General features: G+C 30.0%; 2 protein-coding genes across 3 annotated transcripts; both read left to right on the top strand.

Moving 5' to 3' along the window:
• Positions 1 to 5,611: 5,611 nt before the first annotated feature.
• LOC131616177 (uncharacterized) lies at positions 5,612 to 13,670 on the top strand. Of its 2 annotated transcripts, none has more exons than XM_058887440.1 (20): positions 5,612 to 5,752; positions 6,540 to 6,804; positions 6,990 to 7,071; positions 7,231 to 7,308; positions 7,392 to 7,451; positions 7,543 to 7,647; positions 8,798 to 8,908; positions 10,218 to 10,259; positions 10,595 to 10,708; positions 10,822 to 10,964; positions 11,093 to 11,235; positions 11,303 to 11,409; positions 11,504 to 11,546; positions 11,677 to 11,768; positions 12,223 to 12,271; positions 12,375 to 12,445; positions 12,727 to 12,846; positions 13,067 to 13,152; positions 13,247 to 13,292; positions 13,406 to 13,670. In XM_058887440.1, exons 2-20 carry the CDS (start codon positions 6,728 to 6,730, stop codon positions 13,436 to 13,438), a joined length of 1,602 nt encoding a protein of 533 aa, XP_058743423.1. In that variant the 5' UTR covers positions 5,612 to 5,752; positions 6,540 to 6,727; the 3' UTR covers positions 13,439 to 13,670. The 2 variants fall into 2 exon arrangements, with proteins under 2 accessions (XP_058743423.1, XP_058743424.1); XM_058887441.1 differs by having other exon boundaries at positions 6,575 to 6,804.
• Positions 13,671 to 22,478: 8,808 nt separating this feature from the next.
• LOC131619836 (uncharacterized) lies at positions 22,479 to 25,562 on the top strand. The gene is made up of 5 exons (XM_058890885.1): positions 22,479 to 23,081; positions 23,190 to 23,215; positions 23,295 to 23,381; positions 23,624 to 25,423; positions 25,516 to 25,562. The coding sequence occupies exons 1-5, from the start codon at positions 22,776 to 22,778 to the stop codon at positions 25,523 to 25,525; spliced, it is 2,229 nt and encodes a 742-aa protein (XP_058746868.1). The 5' UTR covers positions 22,479 to 22,775; the 3' UTR covers positions 25,526 to 25,562.
• Positions 25,563 to 27,360: the final 1,798 nt, after the last annotated feature.

Consider the following 27,360-nt stretch of genomic DNA (forward strand, 5'->3'; position numbering starts at 1 on the left):
AACCTAATCTCTTGGTTCAACAAGAAGGAGAATGTATCTCATTATCTACTGCAAAAGCTGAGTACATTGATGCATGGAGTAGTTGCACCTAGCTGCTTTGGATGAAATAAATGTTGAAGGAGTAAAATTTTAAACAATATGTCAAAATATTATACTGCGACAATTAAAATGCTGTTAATATTTCAAAGAATCATGTTCAACACAATTAAACCAAACGCATTGACATTCGACACCATTTCATCTGAGAACTTGTGGAAAATAAAATTGTAAACCTTGAGCATATAGCAACTGAAAAACAGTTAGTTGACATATTCACTAAAGCTTTAGATTTATCTCAGATTGAAAAGCTAAGAGGTGCCCTTGGTATTTGCATATGTGGAAGTTTATAACAACTAATGCAGGGAGGTGTGCAAGAATAAAAATATATTTTCTCGTTCTCTCCCTCTCTTATGATTATTGATGCACGTGAAATAATGTTGATTATTCCTATTTCAAAATTTCCTCATAACTGCTCCATTTTTACAAGCAAGAAAAATATACATCTCTCTATATCTAATTATCTATTATTCTCACAAAATTGTTCATTCACTTTTCTTTCAAGTTCTCCAATCTCTTACGATAATGAGTCTAACATCTGAAGAAGCTAATGTTACTAAATTTGTTGCAAATGTGAATGGGTCAGAATGCTTGGAGTTAAGTTAGGGAAGAAAGCAACAACAAAGAAATCTAGGGTTCCTTAGTCAAGCAATAATATAGATGAAACAAAGGTTGACTCACAGAAGAATGAAACACGTGTAGAACCCTCTATTGAACCATCTATGACTGAGTATGAGAAATCTCTAAAAAAGAAGTCTGTGGCAAAGAAAAGAAAAGTTGTTGAGAAGAAGTCCTTGAAGGGAAGGCTTGAACAATAAAGTGATTCTGACACAAATGCAGATGAACATTGGGTTAGTTGGCGATTTTCAGGTGGTTGGTCTAGACATTGGAGTTTGATGTTTCAGTTTTATTGTGTTTGGCCCTTATAAATGGGCATGAAATATTCTTTGTGTTGTTGGTTCTGTAATGGCTCTATAACTTTGTGTGTCTGCTGCTACCTTGATGTGTTTCTGTAATATGACAATCCAGATATGATATTTAGTTCCGTTGATGTTTTTTTTGGTATTTCTTTGGTTTTCATTTTTAAACCATTGCCAAATTGTGGCAAAAATGAGGAGTAATTTCGTGTGCATGCATGTGTGCCTGTCTGTGTGGAATGATGTGAGCTCCTGTTTGGTGTTTGATATGATCTCTTGATGTCTAACGATCACCTTCACTTTTCATAATCTCTTATATTATCTTTCGCCGTTGTGTATGTTCTAATGTACTTCTTATGCATGCTTTGAGAAGTGCTAATGTGGGTTCTATCATATGTATTTGTTTGTGAAGACTTACTCATGTAAATCTTGTAAGTTTTATAAGAGTTGTTTTAGCCAAAAATTGTCAAAGGGGGAGGTAGTTGTTCATTTGATTGACCGCTTTATGTAAAACAACATGAGCAACAAGATGTAAATTGTGAAGAGGCATCATATGGGACAAGATGTTCCAGCATGCGTACATCATCTGGCCTCATGTTGTTAGTCAGAGTTGTTCCCACCCCAAACTTGTTCCCGAATCTTCCCCGTTGATTATTTTGAATATTTAATTTTGATGATTTATAATATTAATTATTTAACTAATACATTAGTATTTTATTTATATTTTATCATTTTAAATATATGAAATACATGTCTAAAATTTTTCAATATTATTTAAAAGCTTAAATACACTTTTGGTCTCGTTATTTTAATAATTTTATCGTTTTAGTCCTCCTATTTCAAAACTTAACTTTTTGGTCCCTTAATTCACAATTTTTAATTTTTTTTTGGATCCCAAAAAAATTGGAGAATAGAAAATGATAACTTATAATTTTTTTTGAAAATATTATCATGAAATAGTAACTTTTATTTTAATAATAAAAATAGGAGAATCAAAAACGCATTTGAGTCTTATTTAAAATTATTATTTATAATAATGTTCGTTACAATTTAAGATATATTATGAGTTTAAGGAAATGAACTATTTCAATTTTTAAAATTTTAATTTGATGCGGGATAAAACATGGTGGGGATAACACAACCCATTTGAGGTGGGTTTGGATTCATATTATTTTCGTTTGGGTTTGAGGTGGAAAACAAATATTTATCTAGGATTTTAGTTTAGGTACGGAGAAGATAAAAGTAGTCTCCTTTCCGCCCGTTGTCACACCTACATGTATTCTTCTTCTTTGGGACTAAACTTTCCATTTCTCTGTCTATTAAAAACATTTCACTTATATGCAATGTTAAGTGTGAATAATCTCAGATTCAAACATACTACTAACTTAACGTAAACGGTACTTACGATTTGGGTGTACAAATGTTGGGTTGAACCATGTTTGACCTAAGTTGTTATTTAATTCGTTCAAACTTTAATGGGTTGAGTTCATCATCTAAATTGCAATTTCAGAGTCAAAACCGAATGAAATCAACCAGTTCATTTATGAATTGAGTTGGGTTGAGTTTGCGGGTTGTGTTTGAAATAAAAAAAAATATTTTTTTGATAATTTTTTTTAGTGATTAAAAAATTGTAACAAATTCAATACAATTATCCTCATTTCTAACATTCAAATTAAATGACACACTCATTTCTAATATTCAAATTATAGAAAATACATTATATAATATCTAATAATATTCATCAACATGCCATAATACTTGATAATACTAGAACAAAAAACACACTATTTTTATAAAATACATAAATTGGAAATGATACAAAAGAAAATAAAAAATAATACTTAGTCTTAAAACTACATAAAGTCAATAGTTTAATGATACTATTGGTGGTGAATATATATAATAGTTTAATGATACTATTGGTGGTATATATATATATATATATATATATATATATATATATATATATATATATATATATATATATTTGTTTTTTTATTTAAAATAATAATAAAAAAAATCACTAATGCCTTATTGACAGGTTGGGTTAACGGGTCCATACGTTAAGATATTCAATTTCGATACCCGAGAAAAACTATACAAATTGTTGCGGATTTAGTTGAATATACTTGTAAATGAACGAGTTGTGATGATTTATGAATTGATTCAATTAACGTCAACAGATTTTCGAGTCGACCCACACCCACAAACATCCTTAACTTATGAAATATTTTATATACAATTTTGATATGATCTAATTAATTTTTTTGATTTAATCATCTAATTAAATCTTATGGAAAATACTACTTTAAGGGCTTAAAAAGGTAATTTTTTTCTTGAAAATGCATCTATTCAATGCATTGAAAATTAACACAATTAACTTTTTTAAATAAACCTTTTTTTTTTAATTTTAAAATTTTAAAGAGTATCCCTAAAGCACTAATTAATTTTACACAAAACTTATATACTTTTTGCAAAACAAATTATAATAAAAAATAATAATATAGTAGTGCATAATAAAACAGTAGTAATTATATTTAAGCTATGTAATCGCAATTATGTTCAATTATGTTTAGTTAAGCAAACTCACTTCTTAGATGTGTAACAATATCAAATGAAAGAATATGAGTTTGAACTCGTGGCTTCTCTCTTATTTATTTTTAAAAGATAAATTTCAGCTACTTGGTTACTTTACCAAAAAATTCATTCATCATATCCGCTTCCTTCATTTAAAATTATACATTATTCTCCCAATTTTATCAAATTTAATTAATATTATATAGAAAAAGAAATTATAATTTATTTAATTTCTGTAAAATAAAAATATATGAATTGTGAAAAGGCATAAAAATATAATATAATAACTAATAAAAAGCATTAAAAGAAAAAAATCATTAATAATTTATTTTTGATATTATAAAATGACAAGTTATTTGAAATAAATTATTTTGCAAAAATAACATATAATTGAGAACAAAAAGTATAATAAATTAAATTATTGAAAATAAAAGTTAAATTAAAGATAAAGTAGATAATTTAAAAATGAGAAAAGTAACTTTTTTTAGAAAATACTCTTTGCTTTTCTATTTTAAAATAAATCTCATTTAAATTATTTATACCTAGTAAAATATATAATAAATGAAAAATTAATTAATTAAATTATTTTTATTAATGATTTATGTATTTCTTACATTTTTCAAACAATTTATTAATTGGATTTTTTGCCAGTTGAATTTTGAGGATTTGAGATTTCACTATAGAACAAATAACTCTTAAATTCGCTTCAAGTAAAGTAACAAAACATGAATAAATGTGTTTGAATAAATAACCTATTTTTATACCATTTGCCGTTTGATAATTTTGATTTTCTAACACCAAAAAATAATAAATCTTTTATAAAAAGTACAAGGACTCATGCATATGAATGTTGTGTTTAGTAAGATAAATGTACCTTTTTAAAAGGATTATTTTTACTTTTCAAAAAGTTGATAGCGACACAACTTGTTATCCTTTTGTCCGCTATTTCTACATAAACTTTATTTCTTTTATTTAATGACAATTTCATTTTCATTTAAAAAAATTTCCTACTATTATAAATGTAAAAGTAATATACGTTATATTAATTCATATAATTAAAAAAATAATAACTAAAATTTCTTTAAATACCGAAAAAATAACATTTATGGTAAAAACAATTGTGTTAAAATTAATGTTTTAAAAATCGGGTCGAACCTGCCAGTTTAACTGGTTGGATTAAGAATCGGAGTTGAATTCGATTCAGTGAACCATCTAAAACTCTTCGAACTAAAGAATCAATTTTGTAAAACTGTCAAATTCAAAAAAATGCATCAAATCGACCATTATTTTATTTTTTTTTATAAAAAGTTTAATATGTCAATATCAAAAATGAAAATATTCACCATTCACAAAACAAATTCCTTGTTATTTCTACAAGCATATAAACTTATAAGTTCTATAACTCATTTATAATGTTTCTTTCAACCACATTTCATTATTTTGTTGTTGTTCAATTATGACTTGTTTGTCGTGTTTAATTTACATTCTCTTAATATTATTCAATTAAGTATATTGTATTATTTATTTTGGTAATTCTTTAATTATTTGAATTTTATTTTAGGTACTATATTCTATTATTTTGATTTTAATTTGAATTTGAACTGATTTAACTTATTTCATTATAATTCTTTAATTTGTTTTAAATTATTTTTAAATAAAAGTTGAAATTGAGTGTATTGATATTGTTGTATTAATTTTGTAATAAATTTTTAAATTATTTATTTTCTTAAATTATAAACATACATATGACATATATTTATGAAATTTAATTTCATATTATTAATTTATTTAATAAACAATTCTAACATAAATATAAATTTAATTTGTTGAACTACATAAATTTAAAATTAAAAATTTCACCGATTTAATTTTCGATCCGATTTTAAAAATATTGGTTAAAACTACTCTCATTGTTTAATGATATTAAATATATGTTTCAGATATAATTTTCTTGGAGTACTGTACTACTATATACTTTAATTAATCGTAATTATTAGTTAAACTATAATTAAGGATTTTTTTTTTTTCTTTTCCTTTCTTCCAACATTTTCTCTCTCTGCCCCCATCAGAACAACAACACATCTCAGATTTTTCTTCCTTCTCCGTTTTTCTCTTTGGATTTTGCTTTTTCAGACCCAACAACCTCGTACTTGCTGTCGGTGGTGAGTCACTGCTTTTGATTATGTTTTTCTTTTGTTTTGGTGTTCTATGATTCTTCAGTATTCTGAAAACTTGGATTTCTTCATTCTGTTATGTTTTGTGCTGCATTATAGAGTTGTTAATCTTTTGAAATTGGAACAAGATGCTCTTGTGTTGATTTTTGTGTTATCAGTGTGTTGAAATGGATCAAATTTGACACCTCTGCAAGTTCATGTATGTGGATGTCATGAATCATGATAGTGTGGTGTGGTGTGATTGTTGTTATTTAATTGGGTTGTTTGTTTGTTTGTTTGTTTGTATGCCAACTGAATGATCAATGTCCTCAATTAGGTAGTTTCACTTTAGCTGTTTAGACCTACGAAACACAGACAAAAACACTGATAAATGGAAGTTATTCAACGTAACTACACGACACGTCACATGTCACACACCGGACACACCTTTAACTATATTGGTATAGATTGCTATGATGTTTGCGAAATTGGATTCCCTGCGGTCAGTTTGTTCACGCACTTGAAGAATTAGTGACCGTTTGATCAAGATTTGATGATCCAGAAAAATACAGAATTTAATTTTTATCATAATTTTGAAATTCACAACTTAAATCTGGATCGTTTGATTTTGATCAATCGGTCACTAATACCCCAAATCCGTGAATGAGTGTACCATGACTGCAGGGAATCTGCATACGATGTTTGCTAGTGGAATAAGATATTATGTCTACATTTATTTTTTTATATGCTAAGTAGCATGTTTTTAATTAAGAAATTTCTTTTGGTTCTTGCATAGGTTGTTAACTCCATGGTATCTGTTTCATCTTGAAGCATCTCCTGGTTAGGATCGACTTATACAAACACCTTGATTTGGACCGGAATAAGGGGATGATCAAACGAGACAAAATGCAGAAATTTATTGGAAGGAATCAACTATGATTCAATAACAAGTTGTTTATAAGAGGACATTGTGCAAGCCATTCTATGTCTTTTGTTAAAAGCCCTTTGTACGGGCTTAAAAATGATGAGATTCGGGGTCAAGCCTCTGAAATCCTAGGCAGGTAATACATAGAAAATGACGTCGTGTTTTTTTCATAATGTTATCTTTCATTTTGGATGTGAACTCCGGGTCTGAATATAAGAAAAAAAAGAAAGAGTAGCAAAATCTTGATGCTGTTTGTGTTTCAGGCACAATCTATTATGTTCAAGTTGCAATGTGATTAATTTGATGCTGTTTGTGTTTCAGGCACAATCTTGAGAAACACCTGGCTCAAAGCAATTTCAAAAGCAATGATGCACTCAATCAAGTTGAGGACCTAGAAACTATGGTAATAAAGTATAAAATTTTTTTTTTTTTATGCACCACATTCTTATTTGTGAAAAATATATATTCTAGAAGACGCGACAATGCATTCTTGCTTGTAGTTTTTCCTTGGAAGATGCAAGAAACGTTATACAACCCCATCAGATTATAAGTTTATTTGCAGGAACTTTATTCACGAGCCAGGAGGCAAGAAGAAGAGATCCTCTCCCTTCGTGAACAGATTGCGGCTTCCTGTATGACGGTATGAAATGCAGACAAGCATTAAGTTATATCTATTTCATTGGCGTTTTATTTTAGGTAATCAACTAAATTCAACGGCTGCAGGAGTTGCAGCTTTTGAATGAGAAATGCAAACTAGAGAGAGAATTTTCGGAATTAAGAATGGTTAGTCAATGTCTTTCAAGGCTGTGCTAAATTTATAACATCTTACGAATATAATTTCAATCCTAAAAGTTAAATGCCATGTTTTTATTAGGCAATTGATGACAAGCAAAATGAAGCCATCACATCTGCCTCTAATGATCTGGCTCGAAGGAAAGGTTATCTAGAAGAAAATTTAAAACTTGCCCATGATTTGAAAGTGAGTCTAGTTTCATGATAATTCAGCATTTTATTTCTACTTGAGCATTAATGCCTCAGCTTATACTCATCTGACTGTGTACATGAACCATACAGTGCCTTGCTTTCAAGCAATGACCTTTGTAGTTTGATTATTTTATTTTTTTTATATCTAATCTGATCCATTTCGGCAAGGTTTTGCATTGGTTGTCAATATTTAATGCATTTATTTTTAATAAATGCGCGTTTACACATATATAGAATCACACATTCATTCTTGAGCCCGTTTGTTTTGGATTTGTTTAAAAAATGATTTTTAGAGTTACATATTTTTTTAAAATAAATTTACAAATATTTTAAGCTTCAAATAAAAAGTTGTTTAAATAGTTGTTTCATAAAATGATATTTTAGTTATTTCATCTTTTTACTATAACTTTTTTTGACATCAAAATTTTAAAAAATCACTTAAATTTGAAGCTATTTTGAATAATTTATCATAAAAATTATTTTTGAGATACATCTTTTTGAGAAATGATGTGATTTTGACGATGTTTTAATCTTCAATAATGTATATTTATGTTATAAGATGTCAAAATTAGTCTTTTAATTTATATAAAATGAGTTTAAAAACATTTTTTATTAAAATAATTTTTGAAAATACAAGAAAAAAATCTATTTTTTTAAAGCTAAAACAAATAGACCCCTTATCTATTTATCAATAGTGGATTGCGGGCAAATAGAGGAGGAGCCACATAGCGGTAAAATTAGTCATTCTATACAAAAAGGCAAGCTGCGTAAAAAACAAGAATGATGGAAAACATAGCTTCCATATTGAAAGGTCTACATATTATGGTGAATATGGGAGTAACACTCATTAGCTCTTTGGTTTTTCTATTTTCATAGCAGGTCATGTGAGGAACACATGCAGACTCTTCAGTTTTATTATCGCTATATCAGTTAGTAGAAACTGGAATAGAGACCACTATTTCTTTATTAGTGAAACAAGGATAGCATAACGGTTTTCACAGCGGATTCATCACAATCTGCTATACTATAACGCTATAGCGCCACTATTGCTGCTATTTGACAACACTTACTATGTTTCTGTATTTGTATGTGTATGTGTAGAATCTCATGTACTTCTGGTTGCTTCTATTAATAAATATATCTAGGTTGCTGAGGACGAGAGATATGTCTTTATGTCATCTATGCTTGGATTGCTGGCAGAATATGGTCTGTGGCCTCGTGTTATGAATGCCTCATCAGTATCCAACTATGTAAAGGTATGTAAATACAGTGCTTAATAAATGATAGATCCCTTGCTATGTACTGTAAACATGTCACAGTTACTTGAACTCTGAAGTAACCTTGAATACCAATTTTAAAAATCGTCAAGGTCATACATTAAAATTCAGTAATGGGTTGAATGGTCCCAAGTTATTGGTATATGGATAAATTTTCGCCGTACTTCATATTTGTGTGAAAATTACATTCACCTCCCTCGAGTTTAATGGCTGTAACACCAAAGATACCTCATGCTTTGAGACTGATCTCATGTTTTCTTGCTTGATATAGTAGGGAAAATAATGTCTAACCAATCAATAAAATTGAAATACAACAAAGAATCCTTAACCTGACACAATTTTCCTCATAAACGTTTCTTTTTGGGACCAATGACAGCAATCTCCCTATTCTACAATGTGTGAAAGATGGTCGGGGTTTAAACAAAAAGATTACAAATAGGAGGTTTAACAACAGTGGTAGAAGATGTAGAAGTTGGTTTCAATTATAATTTGATTCGTTTCTAAATTTTAAAATATCAGCTGATAGGCCCATTAAACATGTTTAAAAGAGAAAAGGGAAAGATAGTTCGCATTGGAACCCAAGCCTGCAGAGGGAACGGTGGATGGGCATGAATGGCGAAGGAAAAGATGCCGGGCGGCTTGGGGTTACCTAACAATTCCAATAGCATTTGTCAAACCAATAATGGAACTCAAAGTAGATCACAACAAGGGAGCATGACAGCAAAAAAAAAGTATACTTATGGAAGCAAAGGAAATAATCATAATATAATAGTCCTGTTGATGGAAGAAATATGGGGATTTCAATCATCAGAATTTGTCTCGCTTAGCGAGAAGGCAAAGTGTAGCCTCTGAAATTAAGGTAAGAGTTTCATACTTCACAAAATTTGACAGTAGTGTAGTTATGACGGAGGTCATGGAGGATGAAACCACTATAATATCATGTTGAAATTATATAGCTTTAGGTAAAGGAGAAAAGGATAATATATACTCAAATAATATTATGTTACACTGATACCGTGGATTGTCATGTGATACGAAGTACTAAATTGCTAACCCTAATTATACTAATATTGACTTGTAATCCTAACTAAAAAAGGGTACAAATTACTTGTTAAAGATAAGTTAAAATTTCTTAGAATGAGACCTGGTTTCTAACAAGACCGGATCCCTAAAAATAAGGTAACACAATTATCCCTACTATTATAAATTTATCCTGATCTATGATTTGTCATCCACTTCCTATAAATTATTTGTAGATATTCTAACATTTTATATGGTCTTTGTCCAGCATTTACATGATCGATTACAATGGAGGATTCGGAATTCACATGTAAGTTTTCAACACTTTTAAGAGTGATGCATAATTTGTCATTATATATGCTAAATCTTTCTGAGTGAATTTTTTGGTGTTAAAAATTTGAGTGAAAGTAATATAAAACCGCATGTTCATAGTAAACAAACTGATGCAATACATAGAACATTGCTCAAGTTTTTTATTATATGTTTCCTGCTTCATGAATTTCTGCCTGTCTTACCCTATCTCTGTCTGGTGGTTTCTTGTTGATCTTATAGCCGTGTGCTCTATTTTCTCTATTTGATAAGTCATTCTTAAATTTATTGGTTGATTGATTATTGCTAAAAATCAGTGATTACTCTTTTGGACAGGATAGAATTGGAGAGATAACTTCTGGGCTAGAAAACCATGCAGATAATGGTAATCATATTGTTGAAAGTCCGGGTTCTGCACATTTGACAAATCACACTCATAACGAATTCATGGTATGCTACTATTGGCATGTATCTTCTTGTATGCTATGTCCTAATGCAATTTGTTGTTATCATTGTAGACTTTCTCTCTTTATTATTAACTACAATTTGACTTTATGTTTCAGTTTCAGCATAACTTTCCCCAGCAAAATCCTATTGACCATGAACAACATCATCAACCAATGAGCAATATGACAGGATATATAAACCCAGATGTAAACGGAGCATTCAAAAGGGTCAGCTATCAGGACATTTCTCATGCTGATAGGTTGTTATAATTTATAACTCATTCTATGTTTGCAACGTGAATATTAGTTATCCATCATCATTACCTTAGATTACAGTGATTGGCCATTTTTCTTATACATGCACTTATCCGTGGAATATCTTGCACAGGGACCTATCTTCTTTCCGACATGGTTCTATTGATCAAATCGGTGCACATGAGAGAACTGGAGAAAGAACATTTGTAAATGGCAATAGCAACATGTATCAACCTTCACATGAGCATGATGAGACTGCTTCCTCTGTTTCTGAGGGTAATTTATATTTTTCTCTATAATAGGTAGTCTATCTTTTTATACTAACAAGTCACATCTTTTCTAGATGGCCCTGGCATTGAGAATTTTCAAATTTGTGGTGATGCTATTCCTGGAGAAAAACTTCTTGGATGTGGATATCCAGTCCGTAGAACTTCTCTTTGTATGTTTCAGGTAAAATTCTCTCCATTGGTACTTATCTTTTCATTCGGATTTGTTTCCATCTCTTCTATTACTGATATCATCATAATTCTCCGGTTCTTGTCAGTGGGTTCGGCATCTTCAAGATGGCACTAGGCAGTACATTGAAGGTGGTTGAACTTTTTACTTTCTATTTTTGTTATGTTTTTAATCTTAAGTAGTTTCTTGTTTTTTTCGGTGGAGTGGCATGATATAAGTTCAATACAATATTTGTTTTTAACGAACGTTTTCTTGGTTCAGGAGCCACAAACCCAGAGTATGTAGTTACAGCCGATGATGTTGATAAATTGATAGCGGTTGAGTGTATTCCAATGGATGATAAAGGCCGTCAGGTTTGAAATAAATCTGTTATACAATATTTATCAAAGAACTATTTTTATTTCAGAATCCTAATTAACCAGCAGTTGTATCAGTACGTACAGCTGACTCGGCATGAATCTTGTAACAAAATCCAGTAATCAGTATGCTAATCATTAATTGATCAAATCATATATATGGCAACAAAAAAGTACGAAATATTTTAGCTAGTGGGATAAAGATCTTTTTATAGGGTTGCTAAAATTAAATATGGAATTGATGTTTGAAGTGATTTCATCTTCTGAGCTATACTATTAATCAAGGGAACAATTTGTATTTAATTAATAGTTCATTTTCATCCAAGAGTTATCTCAACACTAGACATCCTCATATTGGCTTCTCATTTTTGTTATCTGTCAATTTCTGTCCCAGACATCATAAGAATATCATTCATAACTTTTTTTGGGTCAATTTTGTTTTCTTTGCCAGGGGGAGATAGTGAGACTTTTTGCTAATGACCAAAACAAAATAACATGTGGTAAGTTACTTGCTGCTGAATCTATTGTTGTGGTTTTGTCTATTTTATTATTACTTTTTCCTCCAATGCTCTCTGATCACGATCCTCTGTGTGTTAACATTAGACCCAGAAATGCAGCATGAGATTGATACATTCCTGTCTAAAGGAGAAGCAATCTTCAGTGTTCTACTTCTGGTAGGTTTGCTTTTATTTTGATAGATAGTCCTTTTATGCTGATATCATATTCAATAAGTTTATTTTGGTTAAAATGCCATCCAATGATATGTATTATCGAACACATGATATGGTGTGGTCATACTTCATTTGATGATACCATGATACTTTTTTACACACGGCATTTAAATTAGATTCTACAAAGTCTTGATCTCTTTTCTGTTATTCGCTTTGATAGTCTAATTCAGTTCAATATCATTTCTTAATTTGTATTCCTCACATTTTGCGGTTATAATTTACAGATGGATTCTTCTGAAAATTGGGAACAAGCAACTCTATTCTTAAGACGATCTGGATACCAAATTAAGATAAATGGTACTGAAGCTCCAGTAGTTGCTGAGAAATTCTCAAAGGACTTATCGGTATGTAATTCATAAGTGTTGTGTGTAAAACAGTTGTGAAAGGTTCCATGAATTTAAGTTTTTGTTGTTGCAATAGTTTGACATGTACATAAATATAGAATTTCCAATTTGTGCATTCTACCGTTCATATAATACTACATTTTTCTGAGTTGAGCTTAAGTTAATTATTATTTCTTGTTTAACGAGTAACGTTCCACTTCCTTTTTTGGATTATCTGCAGATTAAAGTTCCGTGTGGTCTCTCAACACAATTTGTGTTAACATGTTCGGACGGATCTTCTCATCCTCTAAGCACATTTAGTGTCCGGTAATTACTCTCGTCATGTTTCACAAATATAAGTTTGAATGTTTATCCATTTTACATATACGATTAACAAAATACATTCCCCGTTACTTTGCAGAATGCGAGACACGCTTGTGTTAACCATGCGACTCTTCCAGAGTAAGGTAATTCTATCTTTTGCAGCATCATATATGAAATAAATTCTGCATAATAATTTACTATTAGTTTCTTCTCTAACAAAACATTCCTTTATTGGACCTTGTTTCGGGGAACACAGGTATTGGATGACAAAAGGAAAGGAAGAGCATGAATGAACCTTCACTTTTCATTTGGACAAAATAAAAAATACAAAACAGATGAAGCAAAAATTTTAGTATCATTTAATTCTTGGCTGTTTTTGTTGTGGAATATTTGGAGTCTCACTTGTTTATAAGCTCAGTTGTAAAAACAATGTTAGTCTATAGAGGCAAAGAAAATGTGAGGTAATAATGTGTAACATTTTTTCCTACCTGAAATTATATTGTAACGTTTTATTAAGAAAATTAGGGAAAGCTAAATCAGTTAGCTTAAGACTAGGTTAACTCCTTTTAATTTTCCCCGGATTTATTTGTAATTGTAGAAATAAAAATTTGTACTTTTACAACTTGTTGCACAGTATAGAACATATTATATTGTTAATTTGAAATTCCTTGGGAGAATTAATTTTTTGACACATTTTAGACTGTCAAAGAGATTACTTGATAATCAAATTAAATAAGTGCCTTTTTTTAAATAAATGATGTAAAAATAACTCATTTGTTTGTGTATATCTATGAAAAAAAGTTAAAGTAAACTTGTTATAATTATTAGTATTTGTTAGAGACATAAATATTCTCGGAACTTAAGAGTTTTGAAATAAAATGTTATGGATATAATTCTGAGCGATTTTTCATGGCACCCTTATATATTTTCTCAGCTGGCAAAATTTAGACGCATTAAATTTTATTTTTTACAAAAATTTAGTTCGAAGATGTATCTCTTAAAAATAGCAAAATGAATTGATTTGATGAATATGGATTGGATTGTTAAAGGATAGATCAAAACAATCCATTAGTCAATTAATAATCCATTAAAACTTCTTTAAATTTGATTTTTAGTTTTTTTTTTTTGAAAAACTCTATTTTTTGAAAAACTCGATTTTTAGTTTTTTTTTTTGAAAAACTCTATTTTTTGTTTTCCGAAAAAATTTGATTTTTTATTTTTTTCGTTTTTAAACATGATTTAATGGATTGGATCCATCTATGCATATAAAATTCATTAACTTATTTTGTATGTTATAAATGGATTGGATGAATTTTTTGGTGGATGAATGGAATGGATGTTGCCTGATTCAATTGCCACTCCTAGTATCTTTCAATTTTTTTTAGAATGAATTCAAGATCTATCTTTGAAGATACCATTTGTTTCAATTATCATCGATTTCTCAACAAAATTAAATAAATAGAAATATTTTTTTATTATTTCTAATAATATAATAATAATAATAATAATAATTTACTATAATTATTATTATTTTCTATAATAATTATTTTCTTAACTAATATATAATTCACATGATAACAATTATTATAATTATTTTCTTGACTAATATATAATTCATATAGACTAATTATTATATCATATTATCATAAACTATTATATACTAATTATAATTATAACTATTACAATTTTTTTTTTGAAAAACAACTATTTCCAATATATAGCCTAATAATTTAACTTTTCCTTGTTCTCAATTTAAACTTGTAAAAAAAAAAATACATTTTAAGTTTTTTATATTAAATAATTCAGTTTTAGTAAAAAAATGATAAATAATATAAAAACCATGATTTAAAATACAAAAAACATTGAATTAAAATAAATAAAATATTATTATTTTTAGTGTATTTTGATAGATTTTCTTTTACATGATTTTATTTCTAAAATATTTCAATCTAGAATATTTTGTTTTATTACTAAAATATTAATATAATAATATAGAAAATAATAATTATAGAAAATAATGACACATGAATTATATATTAGTATAATAATAATAATAATAATAATGTGAATTATATATTAGTCAGAAAATAATTATTATAGAAACGGATAATAATTATAGTAATTAATAAATAATATTTATATTTATAAAAATAATACAAATTTTCTATTTTAAGAAAATTTCTATTTTTATTTATCCAATTTTGTTGAGAAATTGATGATAAATGGAACAAATGGTATCTTTGGATATACATCTCTAAGTTCATCAAAAAAAATCTTTAAAAAAATTCGGAGATGCATCTCCGAACTAAAATTTGTCAATAAATAATATTTGGTGCGTTCATAGATGCATCTTTAAACTAAAATTTGCTTAAATGATGTTTGGTGTGTTCGGAGATGCATTTCTAAATTTATCTAAGGATATTTTTTGAATTTTCAGAGGTGCACAGGGTGAGATGAAAAATTACCTAATTTTATTTGTGGTTGATAATTTTTTTGAGTGAAGTATGTGATAATATGTATAAAAAAACACTATATAACAATATGTTTGGGTCAAGTGCATGTTATTCTACACATATAAAAAACCTATAGTTTAATTTCAAATGTTAATGTAGCTTCCAAGTATTCCCTATTTTCTGTTTTGTTTTGAATATGAGAACTCTCACTGTTTTATCATTTAGAAACGATATTTCATTAGATTGAGGTGTATATTTGTTGTATATAAATTTTTTTAAATCTTGATTCTCAACAATGTGAGACTATTTTGGCCAGTCAGAAACAGTTGCGTCTTAGTCGAGGCTAAGGGGTACGGTGCAAATTTTGAGTTCTCATATATGGCGCCACTGTTCGGCTAGAAACTAAAATGAAAGGTGAGGTAGCGGAGTTGTGTCTTGCTAAGGTGGGTTTGTACTTCCGATGCAGCTGATTTGTTCGGCTAGCACTCCAATGCCCAAGTTTGTGACAGAAATCAGAAGTAATATGTGAGTGAGATTGAATTTGAATACATGACATGACACTCCATATATATCAAGAGCGACTGAAATCGTTCATGTGTGATGTAGTGTGCTGTGCGAAAAAGCCTTATGAGTAGATCAAACGGTGATTGTTGTGCTAAAGTGCAAAATTGTCTTCTTCTGATCTGACAAAGGTCTAGCTATCATGTGAGTCTGTTAAGTTAAGGTTCACTCATGGGCTTTTTGTTGGACAAGTAATTCCAAGCACAAGAGGAAGGGGGGATGAATTGTGATATTCAAAATTCGTGATTAATATAAAGATTTTATCACTTAAAAAACAAATTATGTTAGTATCTTCAAGATCAGACATAAAAAAAGTGGAAAAATAAAGTAAAGTAAATGACAAGAATTAAAAAGGATAAGGGTTAGAGAGATGTCACTAGAGAATTATCCAGGTTTGGACGAATGTTAACCTAATCAAGTCCCCAAGAGATCTTCTTGAGATTTCACTATAATATTAATTTTTTACATGTTATGCCCACGAACCTTTAATCCAAGCAAATAAAAAGATTTTATATTGACTTATCCCCCTAACCGAAAGAGAGCATTTCTATGAGACATCTTTTAGTGTTGTATTCCCTCAGTGATTGCGAGAGGCATTGTCGAATATTAAACAGGCTGGTGGTGGACATGTTTTGGTGTTAACTAGCTGCAAACTGTTGTACGAGTTTCTTCACTAGCTCCTGGTAGCTAGCGATGGAAGCTCAAAGTAGGCTCATGTACCAACGTAAGGCTGCATCTCTGAAAGTGCAAAACAAAGCTTGCATTTCAGAGAGTCGAACACTCCGATGAAGTCCATCTGCGTATTGAAAGAGGTGACATGCTCGTAGGGGTTGCTACACTCATCAAACTTCTCCAAGGAGGGATATTTGAAATTTTTGGGAATAAGTGCTTCCCATATTTCATCTAAAAGAGGTCAGGGGTCTAACACTTCCATTTCCTCTATGGGGGTAGTCTCCTGTTGGCATTGTTGGATGTTAAGGACATTGTCCTCCAAATTTTGATTTGGATGGCATAGTTCGTCTGTGGCGGCGCACATCCCCGCTTTCGTGCTGGGATTGTTGCTAGATATGGTATCTTCTTCTGTGAAGATTGTACGCTCCTAGCAACCATGTCTGAGAAAAGTTAGGGCTAGGGTGGAGATTTTGGCGAGTGTTAAAGTGGTGGTGTTAATGGAAGGTGTGACCTAGATTAGTTTTACCATGGCTCCACAATGGGCGCCCACTACAAGAAAACTCCTCCCGAGCGACATATATTAGCGACGTGGAAATCACGTGGCTCCAAATTGCTTGTTGCGACGTGACATTAACATCGCAAGGTGTATTTTAATATTAAACCACTTTATTGCTGTAAAGTGATCAGAAATCAGGCCTGGGGTAATGTGAAAAAAGGTTGCGACGTGTACACCACGTCGCTACATTAAATCTATAAATTAATTCATTAAAAGCCATAACGTTCAAATGGGGGGAATATTCAAATTTTTGCAAAATTTGGTTGTGACGTTAGAAACACGTCGCAACGTTTACAAACCAAACACAACGTTCCAATAAACTGACATATTGGCAGCTTTGCAGGCAGAGGCATTAATACATATTACCGTTGCCATGTTGCGACGTGGATGTCACGTGGCAAATAGCCATGTGACTGGCACGTCGCTACATTGTGTGTTTATCTACCCATTTCACTTCCCTCCCCCACCATTCATCAACACATTTTCCTTTTCTTCTCTTCTTCTCTACCCATTTCTGCTCTGCAGCGACATGGAAACCACGTCGCTACATTGGTCAACTTCACACTTTTCTACACCTGCCACACCTGCTGTGTGTGCAGGTAGCTGTTTTCCATGTAATCCTGTTGCGACGTTGGAGTCACGTCGCTACTTTCTGACGTGGTCTCCATGTCGCTACATAGTTTCCACTTTAGCTCCTGCGACATGTTGGCCCACGTCGCTATTTTTTTGTTGCCACGTGATGTTGCATGTTGCGACGTGCTATCCACGTCGCTGCATAGCATATTTTTTGTAGTGGCCATTGTACTTTCTAAAAAAGTATAGTTGTGTGACACCCCTATGCTAGTAGGGGTGGTCAGAGGCTTTAAGGATTTTTGGTGGTTTAGGGCGAGTTCGAGGTGGTGAGAGACCCAGTTTCGAAGGTGTTTTCCGTGTGTAGAGAGCAAACTCATGTGAGATGAGAAATTATGTATTTTTGGAGTGTTTTATGGTGTATTCACAATATATTCCTCAACCATAAGTTGAGGTATTTATAGGGTCATATTAGCCTGGATTTAGGGGCTGAAGTGGTAACCACTTCGTCTGATTCAAATATTATATCTTTTTCAAATGAAGACTAATGATTTTTTATTTCATATTTATTTTGTTAATATTACATTTAGATTTATAAATGTTACAATTTTATATTTTGAAATAATGTAAAAAAAATATAATTATAGGAAGATTTCCTTTATCCATTTAAATTTTTATATTATGTCGTTTTAAAAAGACAATTAATTGAATTAAATTTATTGGTTTGGTAGAATGTATATTTTATGTGTAATTTTGAATTTTAATTTGTAACAACATATTTTTTTTACATATAAATATTTATATAAGTATGTATTGACCACTAACACAATTAATTTTTTTTATGTACTATTTTATTAATATCAAATTCATTGCAACTAACTAGAAATCAAATAAATAAAAGAAAAAATTAGTAGCTTTGTTTATCAAAATATTATATTGATATTTATGATATTTCTATTTTTAAAATATATATTTATATGAAAAAAACGTATACCTTTATATTTAAGTTGACTGGAGCAAATAAAATAATATTAATTAAAATTGAAAGGTATATTTTAAAAGGAAAATACCTCACCGAATATTTTTATCTATTTTATATTAATTATTTGTTCATGCATTTTTAAGGGATTTGTTCATATTTTTAATTATTTTATCTTTTAAAAAATTGAGTTATTTTGAGCTAAACGTTTATCCGATCCAAAGATAAATTTACTAGCGATTCAGTTTGATTTTAGATGATTAATTAATAAAATCTGATCTGATCATGCGGTTTAATTTGGAACGATTTTTAAATATCCAAATTACAAATTATATTTTTATTAATATTATAAAATGCTAATAAATAATAATTTTGATATAATATATAAATATAATATATTAAAATTATATTATAAATGATAATGGTCGATTATGGTTGAAATAAATGAATTAATAAAAATAAATGAATAAACCTAAACTAATAATTAATATTAAAAAAATAAGTATCATCAAATAATAAATTAACACAACATTATCATATTAATAAAAAATATAAAATAAATAAATAAGTATAAAAGTATATAGACATGCAGTTCGGTTTCGAAAAATTAATCTGAAATACAATCTAAAGAAAACGATTTTTACAAGATGACATCAAAACACATCAAATAATATTTAATATTTTTATACGATTTACGACTTTGTCTAAATTGTAAGAAGTTAACTTTATGATCTCAAGATATAACATTTAAATTTCATGGTTGTAAAATGTCATTATTAAAAATTTTCCACTTCAATGCACCTTTTTTAAAATTTTAATTTATCTCATATTATTCACTTAAATTTTATTATCATATGAAAATGTCATTTTTATGTGAGAACATGAGAATGAATCTGAATCATTAGATTTTAAAATAAATGGTGAAGATTATGTGTCGTTTTTTTCCCTCTCCTCTATCATTTATTTTAAAGGGCCAAAATAAACTAAGAAGTTAACATACGGGACTAAAATGAATATTAAATCTAAATATTATTAATAATAAGAGAAAAATAAATAAATTGAAGAAAGTGTACTAAAAATCACTTATAAAATATCAATAACTATTTATTTAGACCAAAATTATTATTTGCATGAATGAAACTGACAATTTATTCAATTAAAAAATAAATATTGTAATTAATTGTTTTGTGTATATAAATAAAAATTTAAAGTAAATAAATAAAATATAAATGATCAAACTTCAAATAAATATTTTGGAAATAATTGGCGGTACGGGGAGGGAAAAAAATTCTCAAAAAGAAAAAAATCCAAAAAAAATAAAAAATATCATTTTTATTTTATAAAATATAAATAAAAGGAAAAAAATAAAAAAATGTCGCTGAAAGAAAAATAGACAAAAGGGATAAAAGAAATAATTAAAATAAAATGATGATTTTGCATAAATTTATAAATCAATTTATAATAGGCGCACCATTTCGCTTTTCATTTATGACTCGATTCAGAGCAGACACGTCGTTTTATTTTTCATTTTGACACTATCATAACGTGTTTAAAAGCGCGTTTCATTTTTCATTTTAACACTATCATAACGTGTTTAAAAGCGTCCTGTAGCGCTTTAACATTACTGAAGCAAAATGAATGAAGATAACCACAAAGACGATAGGTTCATACAGGTAAAATTTCTTATTAGTAGGAATCATGTACAAAATTTCACAAACATTAGATAAAAATAGAAAAATTAAGTTCGAAATTTTGTCACATATCTTGTACATAAATTTATAACTCGATTTATAATAGGCACACTATTTCGCTTTCATTTATGACTCGTTTCAGAGTAGACACGTCGTTTCATTTTTCATTTTACCAATATTATAACGTGTTTAAAAGCGCCCTGCTGCGCTTTTAACATTAGTGAAAAGAAAATGAATGAAAATAACCACAAAGACGATTCTCTTGTTGAAATACAGGTAAAATTTCTTATTTGTAAGAATCTTGTGCGAATTTTCACTAATATTAGATAAATATAGAAAAAATATGTATGAAATTTTGTCACACATATCATATAATAATAGATAAACTATGTGACTTTATGCATTTATCTCTAATATAATTTTTCTTTTTTGTTTATTTTAACACTATAATGAAGGGTGGAGGAAATAGGAAAACAAATTTAGATGTATTGTTTGATGCTATAGACGAAAGTGAAGAGCATCTAAGTGGTGATGGTGATGGTGATGCTATGGACCAAAGTGAAGGGCCACAAGGTTGTGTTGGTGATGCTATAGACCAAAATGAAGTGCAGATAAATGATGTTGATGATGCTATAGACCAAAGTGGAGGACATGAAGGTGGTGTTGATGATGCTATCAACCAAAGTGAAGGACATATAAAAGATGTTGATGATGCTATCAACCAAAGTGAAGGGCATGTATATGGTGTTGATGATCCTATGGACCAAAGTGGAAGTCATGTAGAAGGCGTTGATGATGTTGTAGACCAAAGTGAAGGGCACATTCATGGTGTTGATGGTGTTCACAAGGTAAAGTTTTTTTTTTCTTATTCTTTTGTGTCTAATTGTGTTTTTTTTCAATATTTTATTCAATTTAAGATGCTTACAATTTTTATTCAAGTAATTTAATTCATGGCAATGAACACATTTTAAAAATTATGACTAAATATTTTAGATTTATCTTTGATGATATGTGAAAAACATTTGATGCGTAGATGGCAAGAATGAATATGTAGTTTTTCATGTTTTTTTAAATATTTTTGTGTGAAATTTTCACTCTTATTCCTATTTGTTTAATGTTATACTTAACAATTAAATTTTTATAATTGTTTTAAATTTATAGACTAACTAACAAAAAATAACATTTATTTTGATATATAAAAGTGACAAAAATATATATTAAAAAATCTAACAATTCAAAACCATTTTTTTATATAATTAAAAAAATTTATTGTTTGATTAACAAATAGAAATTTATTTTGACATACATTGTTTTATTTAAGACTAGATAACTTTTACTAGTTTCAATAAAAGTTTGAAAATACTTTAAATACACCATTAATATATTAATTTTTGATTTTATAGTTCATTTAAAATTATTTACTTTAAATACTTGTTCTTATCTTGATTGCTTTTTTTCCTTCTTTTTATTTATTAAAAATAAGATTTGAATATATTAGTTTACTATGGGCCAAGGTAATGGTTTTCAAGAGGAAATCAATAAACAAATACATTTAGAAATTATTTTTTTACTTAATTAAAATTGTTTTTCTTTAATTTCCCTTTAAATATTTTAATAAAGTTTCTCAAATAAAAAATTTGAAGGTGCATCAAATATTACAAATGAAAAGTAATAAAATTAATATATTTATTTTACTCTTACATGGATGAAAAATGATAAAATTGTTTTTCCTGTAATTTTGTAATTTATTTAACTTTTTTAAGTATACATTTTTTATAATAAAAGATATACAAATAGAAAAAAAAAAAAAACTAAAATCCAGACACAAACATTCTCAAAAACAAAATCCTTAAAATCCGAAACAAGGAAAGAAAATTGTAAACAAAAAAACAAAAGTTGAGAAAAGGACAGAGAAAGAAGAAGAAGAAAAACAGAGCGTTAAATTAAACACAAACAATGGATTTTACATAGATTCATTCAATTACAACTCACTTTCACATTCTCACTCCACACACACACTTTTTTCCTGTTTCTCTTTCTCTCTCTTAAACAACATGAACATGATGATCATGATGTTCTGAAGTTGTTACTCTGTTTTTTTTTTTTTTATAATCTTAATTGTTGTTTTTTTTTTGGTATTTGTAATGAAGGGTGAAGAAGGGGTGAAGACAACAACAACAACAACCTTGGAAGCTCCGAAGGATGTTCCAGCTGTGGATTATGTTGCTGCTGATGCTGTTGAAGAAATTGAAGAGCATGGAAATGACTCTTTAGCTGAAAAGGAAAATTCTCAGGTGGAAAAAGAGGTATCAGATTATGAAGATGAAGAAAAAGAAGAAGAAGATGAAGATGAATCAGATGAAGAAAATGGAGATGCTGATCTTGAAGGTTTATCTCTTGATGATGGCTTCTTTGAAGTTGAAGCTATTCAGCGCAAGAGATACCGCAAGGTCAGTTATTGTTTTATCTTTTGGTTTGTGTTGTCTGTTTTAGAATATAATGATGTTTTTTGTGTCTGATTATGTGTTTTGTTTTGCTTTTTTTCGGCGGTTTTACAGGGAAAGTTGGAGTACTTTGTGAAATGGTGAGTGTTAGTTTTTGCTTTTTTGGTGGCAATTTTTGAGGAAAAAGTGATTTATTTCATGTTTTGTTTGTGATTGAAGGTCGGGATGGGATGAGTCAGCAAATACCTGGGAGCCTCGAGATAATTTGGTTGCTCTTCCTGAGATTGTTCGAGCTTTTGAGGAACGGTATTGCCTTGTTCGAGTTTTACATTTGTCTTGTGTTTGCTATGATTATGAATGACTTTGAATGTTAGAAATGGGATAGGCATTGTTTGGATAAACAATTCAATTAAGCGCGCTTATAACATGATCACTTATCATGTAAAATGCTTATGTATGGGCTATTTCTATAACCTAAATCAAAATGTTTTCATATGTTTACGATTTGTTTGCTTACGACTGTTTGTTTCTTTGTTGTTTTGAAACAGCTTGCAATCGACACCGCATCAGAAGCGCAAGCGCACGCAATCTAGTAATAGCGCTCCACTCAAGAAAAGGGTGGAGCGTTCCGCCACTCCTTACAGCCTTAGAGGCATAAAAACTGGCACAACTAGCACCAACCATTCAAAGGCGGCTAACAGTAATTCACAGCCCGCCGCCCCTCTCAATGAACAACCCAGTATTCTCGACACTCCTGCATTTCCTCAGACCGTGCTGTTTGCTGACGAAGTAGAAAATTATGGTGAAGGAAGCGGTCTTGAAAAAGTCAATCAGGCTAATGATGATATGTCTGTGGATCCTCCAGAAGATGTTCTTCGAAATAATGAGGAAAACGAGTCTGATCCTAAGCTTACTCCAAACATCGAAGCAAACAAGTCGGATCCTAAGCTTACTCCAAACATTGAAGAAAACAAGTCTGATCCTGAGCTTACTCCAAACACCGAGGAAAACAAGTCTGGTCCTAAGCTTACTCGAAAAATTGAAGAAAAGAAGTCTGGTCCTAAGCTTACTCGAAAAATTGAAGAAAAGAAACCTGGTCCTAAGCTTACTCGAAAAAATAAGGCAAGCAAATCTGATCCTAAGCCTACCCCAAACAATGAAGAAAACAAGTCCGGTCCTAGGCTTACTCGAAAAATTAAGGCAAATAAGTCTGATTCTAAGCTTACTCCAAAAATTGAAGAAAACAAGTCGGATCCTAGGCTTACTCGAAAAAATAAGGCAAATAAATTGGATCCTAAGCCTACTCCAAACACTGAAGAAAACAAGTCAGGTCCTAGGCTTACTCGAAAAAATAAGGCAAATAAATCGGATCCTAAGCTTACTCCAAACATTGAAGAAAACAAGTCGGGTCCTAGGCTTACTCGAAAAAACAAGGCAAATAAGTCTGATTCTAAGCTTACTCCAAAAATTGAAGAAAACAAGTCGGGTCTTAGGCTTACTCGAAAAAATAAGGCAAATAGGTCCGATTCTAAGCCTACTCCAAAAATTGAAGAAAAAAAGTTGGGTCCTAGGCTTACTCGAAAAAATAAGGCAAACAAGTCGGGTCCTAAGCTTACTCCAAACATTGAAAAAAAAGTGTCTGATCCTAAGCATACTCCAAACATTGAAGAAAAAGAGTGGGATCCTAAGGTTACTCGAAAGGAAAACAAGTCTGATTCAAAGCTTACTCCAAATGTCGAAGAAAACAAGTCCGATCCTAAGCTTACTCCAAACATTGAAGAAAACGAGTCTGATCCTAAGCTTATTCCAAACAAGGAGGAAAACAAGGTTGATCCTAAGCTTACTTCAAAGATTGAAGAAAACAAGTATGATCCTAAGATAACTCCAAACAAGGAGGGAAACAAGTCTGATCCTAAGCTTAGCGAACATAAAGCTACAGCAACCAATGAAAATGACGCTAACAACCTCGCTATACAGTTTGAAGAAGCCGTGACTCCTCCTATAAAACCTCACATGACTGAGCAGCCAACTGCGGTTTTCACAGAAGGGATTACCAAACAAAGTGCAGGTAGCGCAGAACCGGTTCAAACTGGCTCCGGACGGTTAGGAACCAGACGGAGAAAAACTACTGCGAAGAGGTTCACCGGATCTTCAATTGCTCGTAAGCCCGATGGTACAGCTGAACCAGCACAAACAGGAGCTACTGATATTGCGGCTCCTAGTAGTCACACAGCGACAGAACCTGTGAAACCAGGGCCTGACATTGTTGAGATTGTGAAGCCGGTAGGCTATTCTGCTGCAGAAGCCAGCACCAAGCAGGAAGCTTCGGTGACCTTCAAGGTTAAAAGGTCAGTTACTCGACTTTAACTGTAAATTTAATCGTTATACCTTTGACCAAGTTTTTTACAGCTTCATTTTTTTTTTCATAAAATGTTTGCAGAGAAAAATAGCGTTTTACACTTCTCGAAAGGTAATATTTTCTCTTAGATTTGGTTTTTTGTATAGTTCTGGATGCATATATTTTATCATCAACAATGCGAACATTTGGTTCCTAAAATCAATTTTTGAATGCTACTGCTGTTAGTATATGAAACATGTTATGAAAGTTTGCAACATTATTTACTTGTAACGCAAGTAATTTCCTTGAATCAGTCGCACCTCTCTCACGACACGAGCTGTATTATTTGATCATCATCGTCATCAAAAGAAAATGTTTCTATGTGATGTTTTATTTCTTTTACACGAAGCTCATGTTTTGTTTTTTTTTGTTTCAGCTGATCAATTACTATGAGCAGTACAGTTCGAAACCATCGTGATCGAAGAGATTAATTGAAGGAAGCTTTGATTTGTTGTTAATTATGTTGTGGATGCTGGACATAGTAAGGGGAAGAAAAGCTTTGTTTGTTAGTGATGTTTTTAAGTTTGATGACTATTGATGACTATTTGAACTGTGTAATAATTTGTGGCTATTTACTTTGATGTTTGCTGATGAGGACCTCCACATTTGAAGTTGGAGGTGGTTTTTATTGTTTTGGTCAAGAACATAACAAAACTTTGTTTTGGTTTAATTTCAAAATTTCTGGAACTTTTTTATTTCTGATGATTCTGTGTTTGCTTACCATAAATTTGTACTATGCTATTTGACAGGGCCGTCTTATGTTTTTGGAGGTCTTGTATGAATTTTTTTTTTATGGGTTAACAATGAAAAAACAAATAGGAATTCTATTTTGTTAAGGTTTAACCATAATATTTTATGAGATCTTTTTTAATTATGATTTAACCGTGAAAATTTTTGGATCGTGTAACTCGTCTTTTCCGTATTCAAAGACGGCTATGCTATTTTCTATGAAATGGGGGTGAAATAGCAACTATAGTATTTTGGGATGGAGACAGTATTTTAATGCATTTATATATATTTAAGTTCATTGGTTGATTGGAATTGGTCACTCACATTAGTTGACTAGTTTATCTAACTCTTTTTCTCACCTACCTTCCACTAATTTTCAGGTGATGTTCCTTAGTTAGTTAGCACTTTTCAACAAATTTTTTTCTTAGCCAACTTTTTGTATTGAGTGGTTAACAAAAGGAAAATCCACACTAACCTGCTAAAATACTTATGGCATGTTTGGATACATAGTAAATTTGACAAAATCATATTGACACTAATTTTTATAAAAATGTCACCAATTCAAACATACATTATAGTAATATAGTTCGGTATAGTTAGTTCGATAATTATACAGAGACATTTGATTATAGGAGTGCGGGTTTGAATTTATAAAGACTGAATTCAGAGACACTTTTTCATCTTTAAAGACTGAATTTGGATGATTTAAATTTGTGATATTTCATTTATTTACTCTTAAGGTGTGAAATTCAAATCATTGAAACTTATTTATCTTTTAAGAGGTGAAATTCTAATTCACTATTGTTCGTGTCATCTATCGTATTTATCTTTAAGGGATGTAATTTTTGGTCATTCAAATATATCTCTCCTATTCATCTAAACATATAAAATTCTAGTGTTTTTAAACTACTAGAAAAAAATAAAGTTATAGTAATAGAATATTTTTAATATATCTCAATTTTTCCTTTAATTTCTTTCGTAATTTATTTAACTTTTTTAAGTATAAATATTTTGTAAAGAGGAAAACAAAAAAAAAAACCTAAAATCCAGACACAAACATTCGGGAAAACAAAATCCTTAAAACCCGAAACAAGGAAAGAAAATTGTAAACAAAAAAACAAAAGTTGAGAAAAGGACAGTGAAAGAAGAAGAAAAACA

This window comes from Vicia villosa, linkage group LG7, assembly GCF_029867415.1.
Source record: "Vicia villosa cultivar HV-30 ecotype Madison, WI linkage group LG7, Vvil1.0, whole genome shotgun sequence".
NCBI lineage: Eukaryota > Viridiplantae > Streptophyta > Magnoliopsida > Fabales > Fabaceae > Vicia > Vicia villosa.

Bases quoted from the DNA above. Each gene is read 5' to 3' on its own strand.
- LOC131616177 (XM_058887440.1), top strand. From the start codon at position 6,728: ATGTCTTTTGTTAAAAGCCCTTTGTACGGGCTTAAAAATGATGAGATT. The intron at 12,446-12,726 runs GTAGGTTTGCTT...TATAATTTACAG, and splicing joins TCTTCAGTGTTCTACTTCTG to ATGGATTCTTCTGAAAATTG. The intron at 13,153-13,246 runs GTAATTACTCTC...GTTACTTTGCAG, and splicing joins CTAAGCACATTTAGTGTCCG to AATGCGAGACACGCTTGTGT.
- LOC131619836 (XM_058890885.1), top strand. From the start codon at position 22,776: ATGAAGGGTGAAGAAGGGGTGAAGACAACAACAACAACAACCTTGGAA. The intron at 23,082-23,189 runs GTCAGTTATTGT...GCGGTTTTACAG, and splicing joins AGCGCAAGAGATACCGCAAG to GGAAAGTTGGAGTACTTTGT. The intron at 23,382-23,623 runs GTATTGCCTTGT...GTTTTGAAACAG, and splicing joins GTTCGAGCTTTTGAGGAACG to CTTGCAATCGACACCGCATC.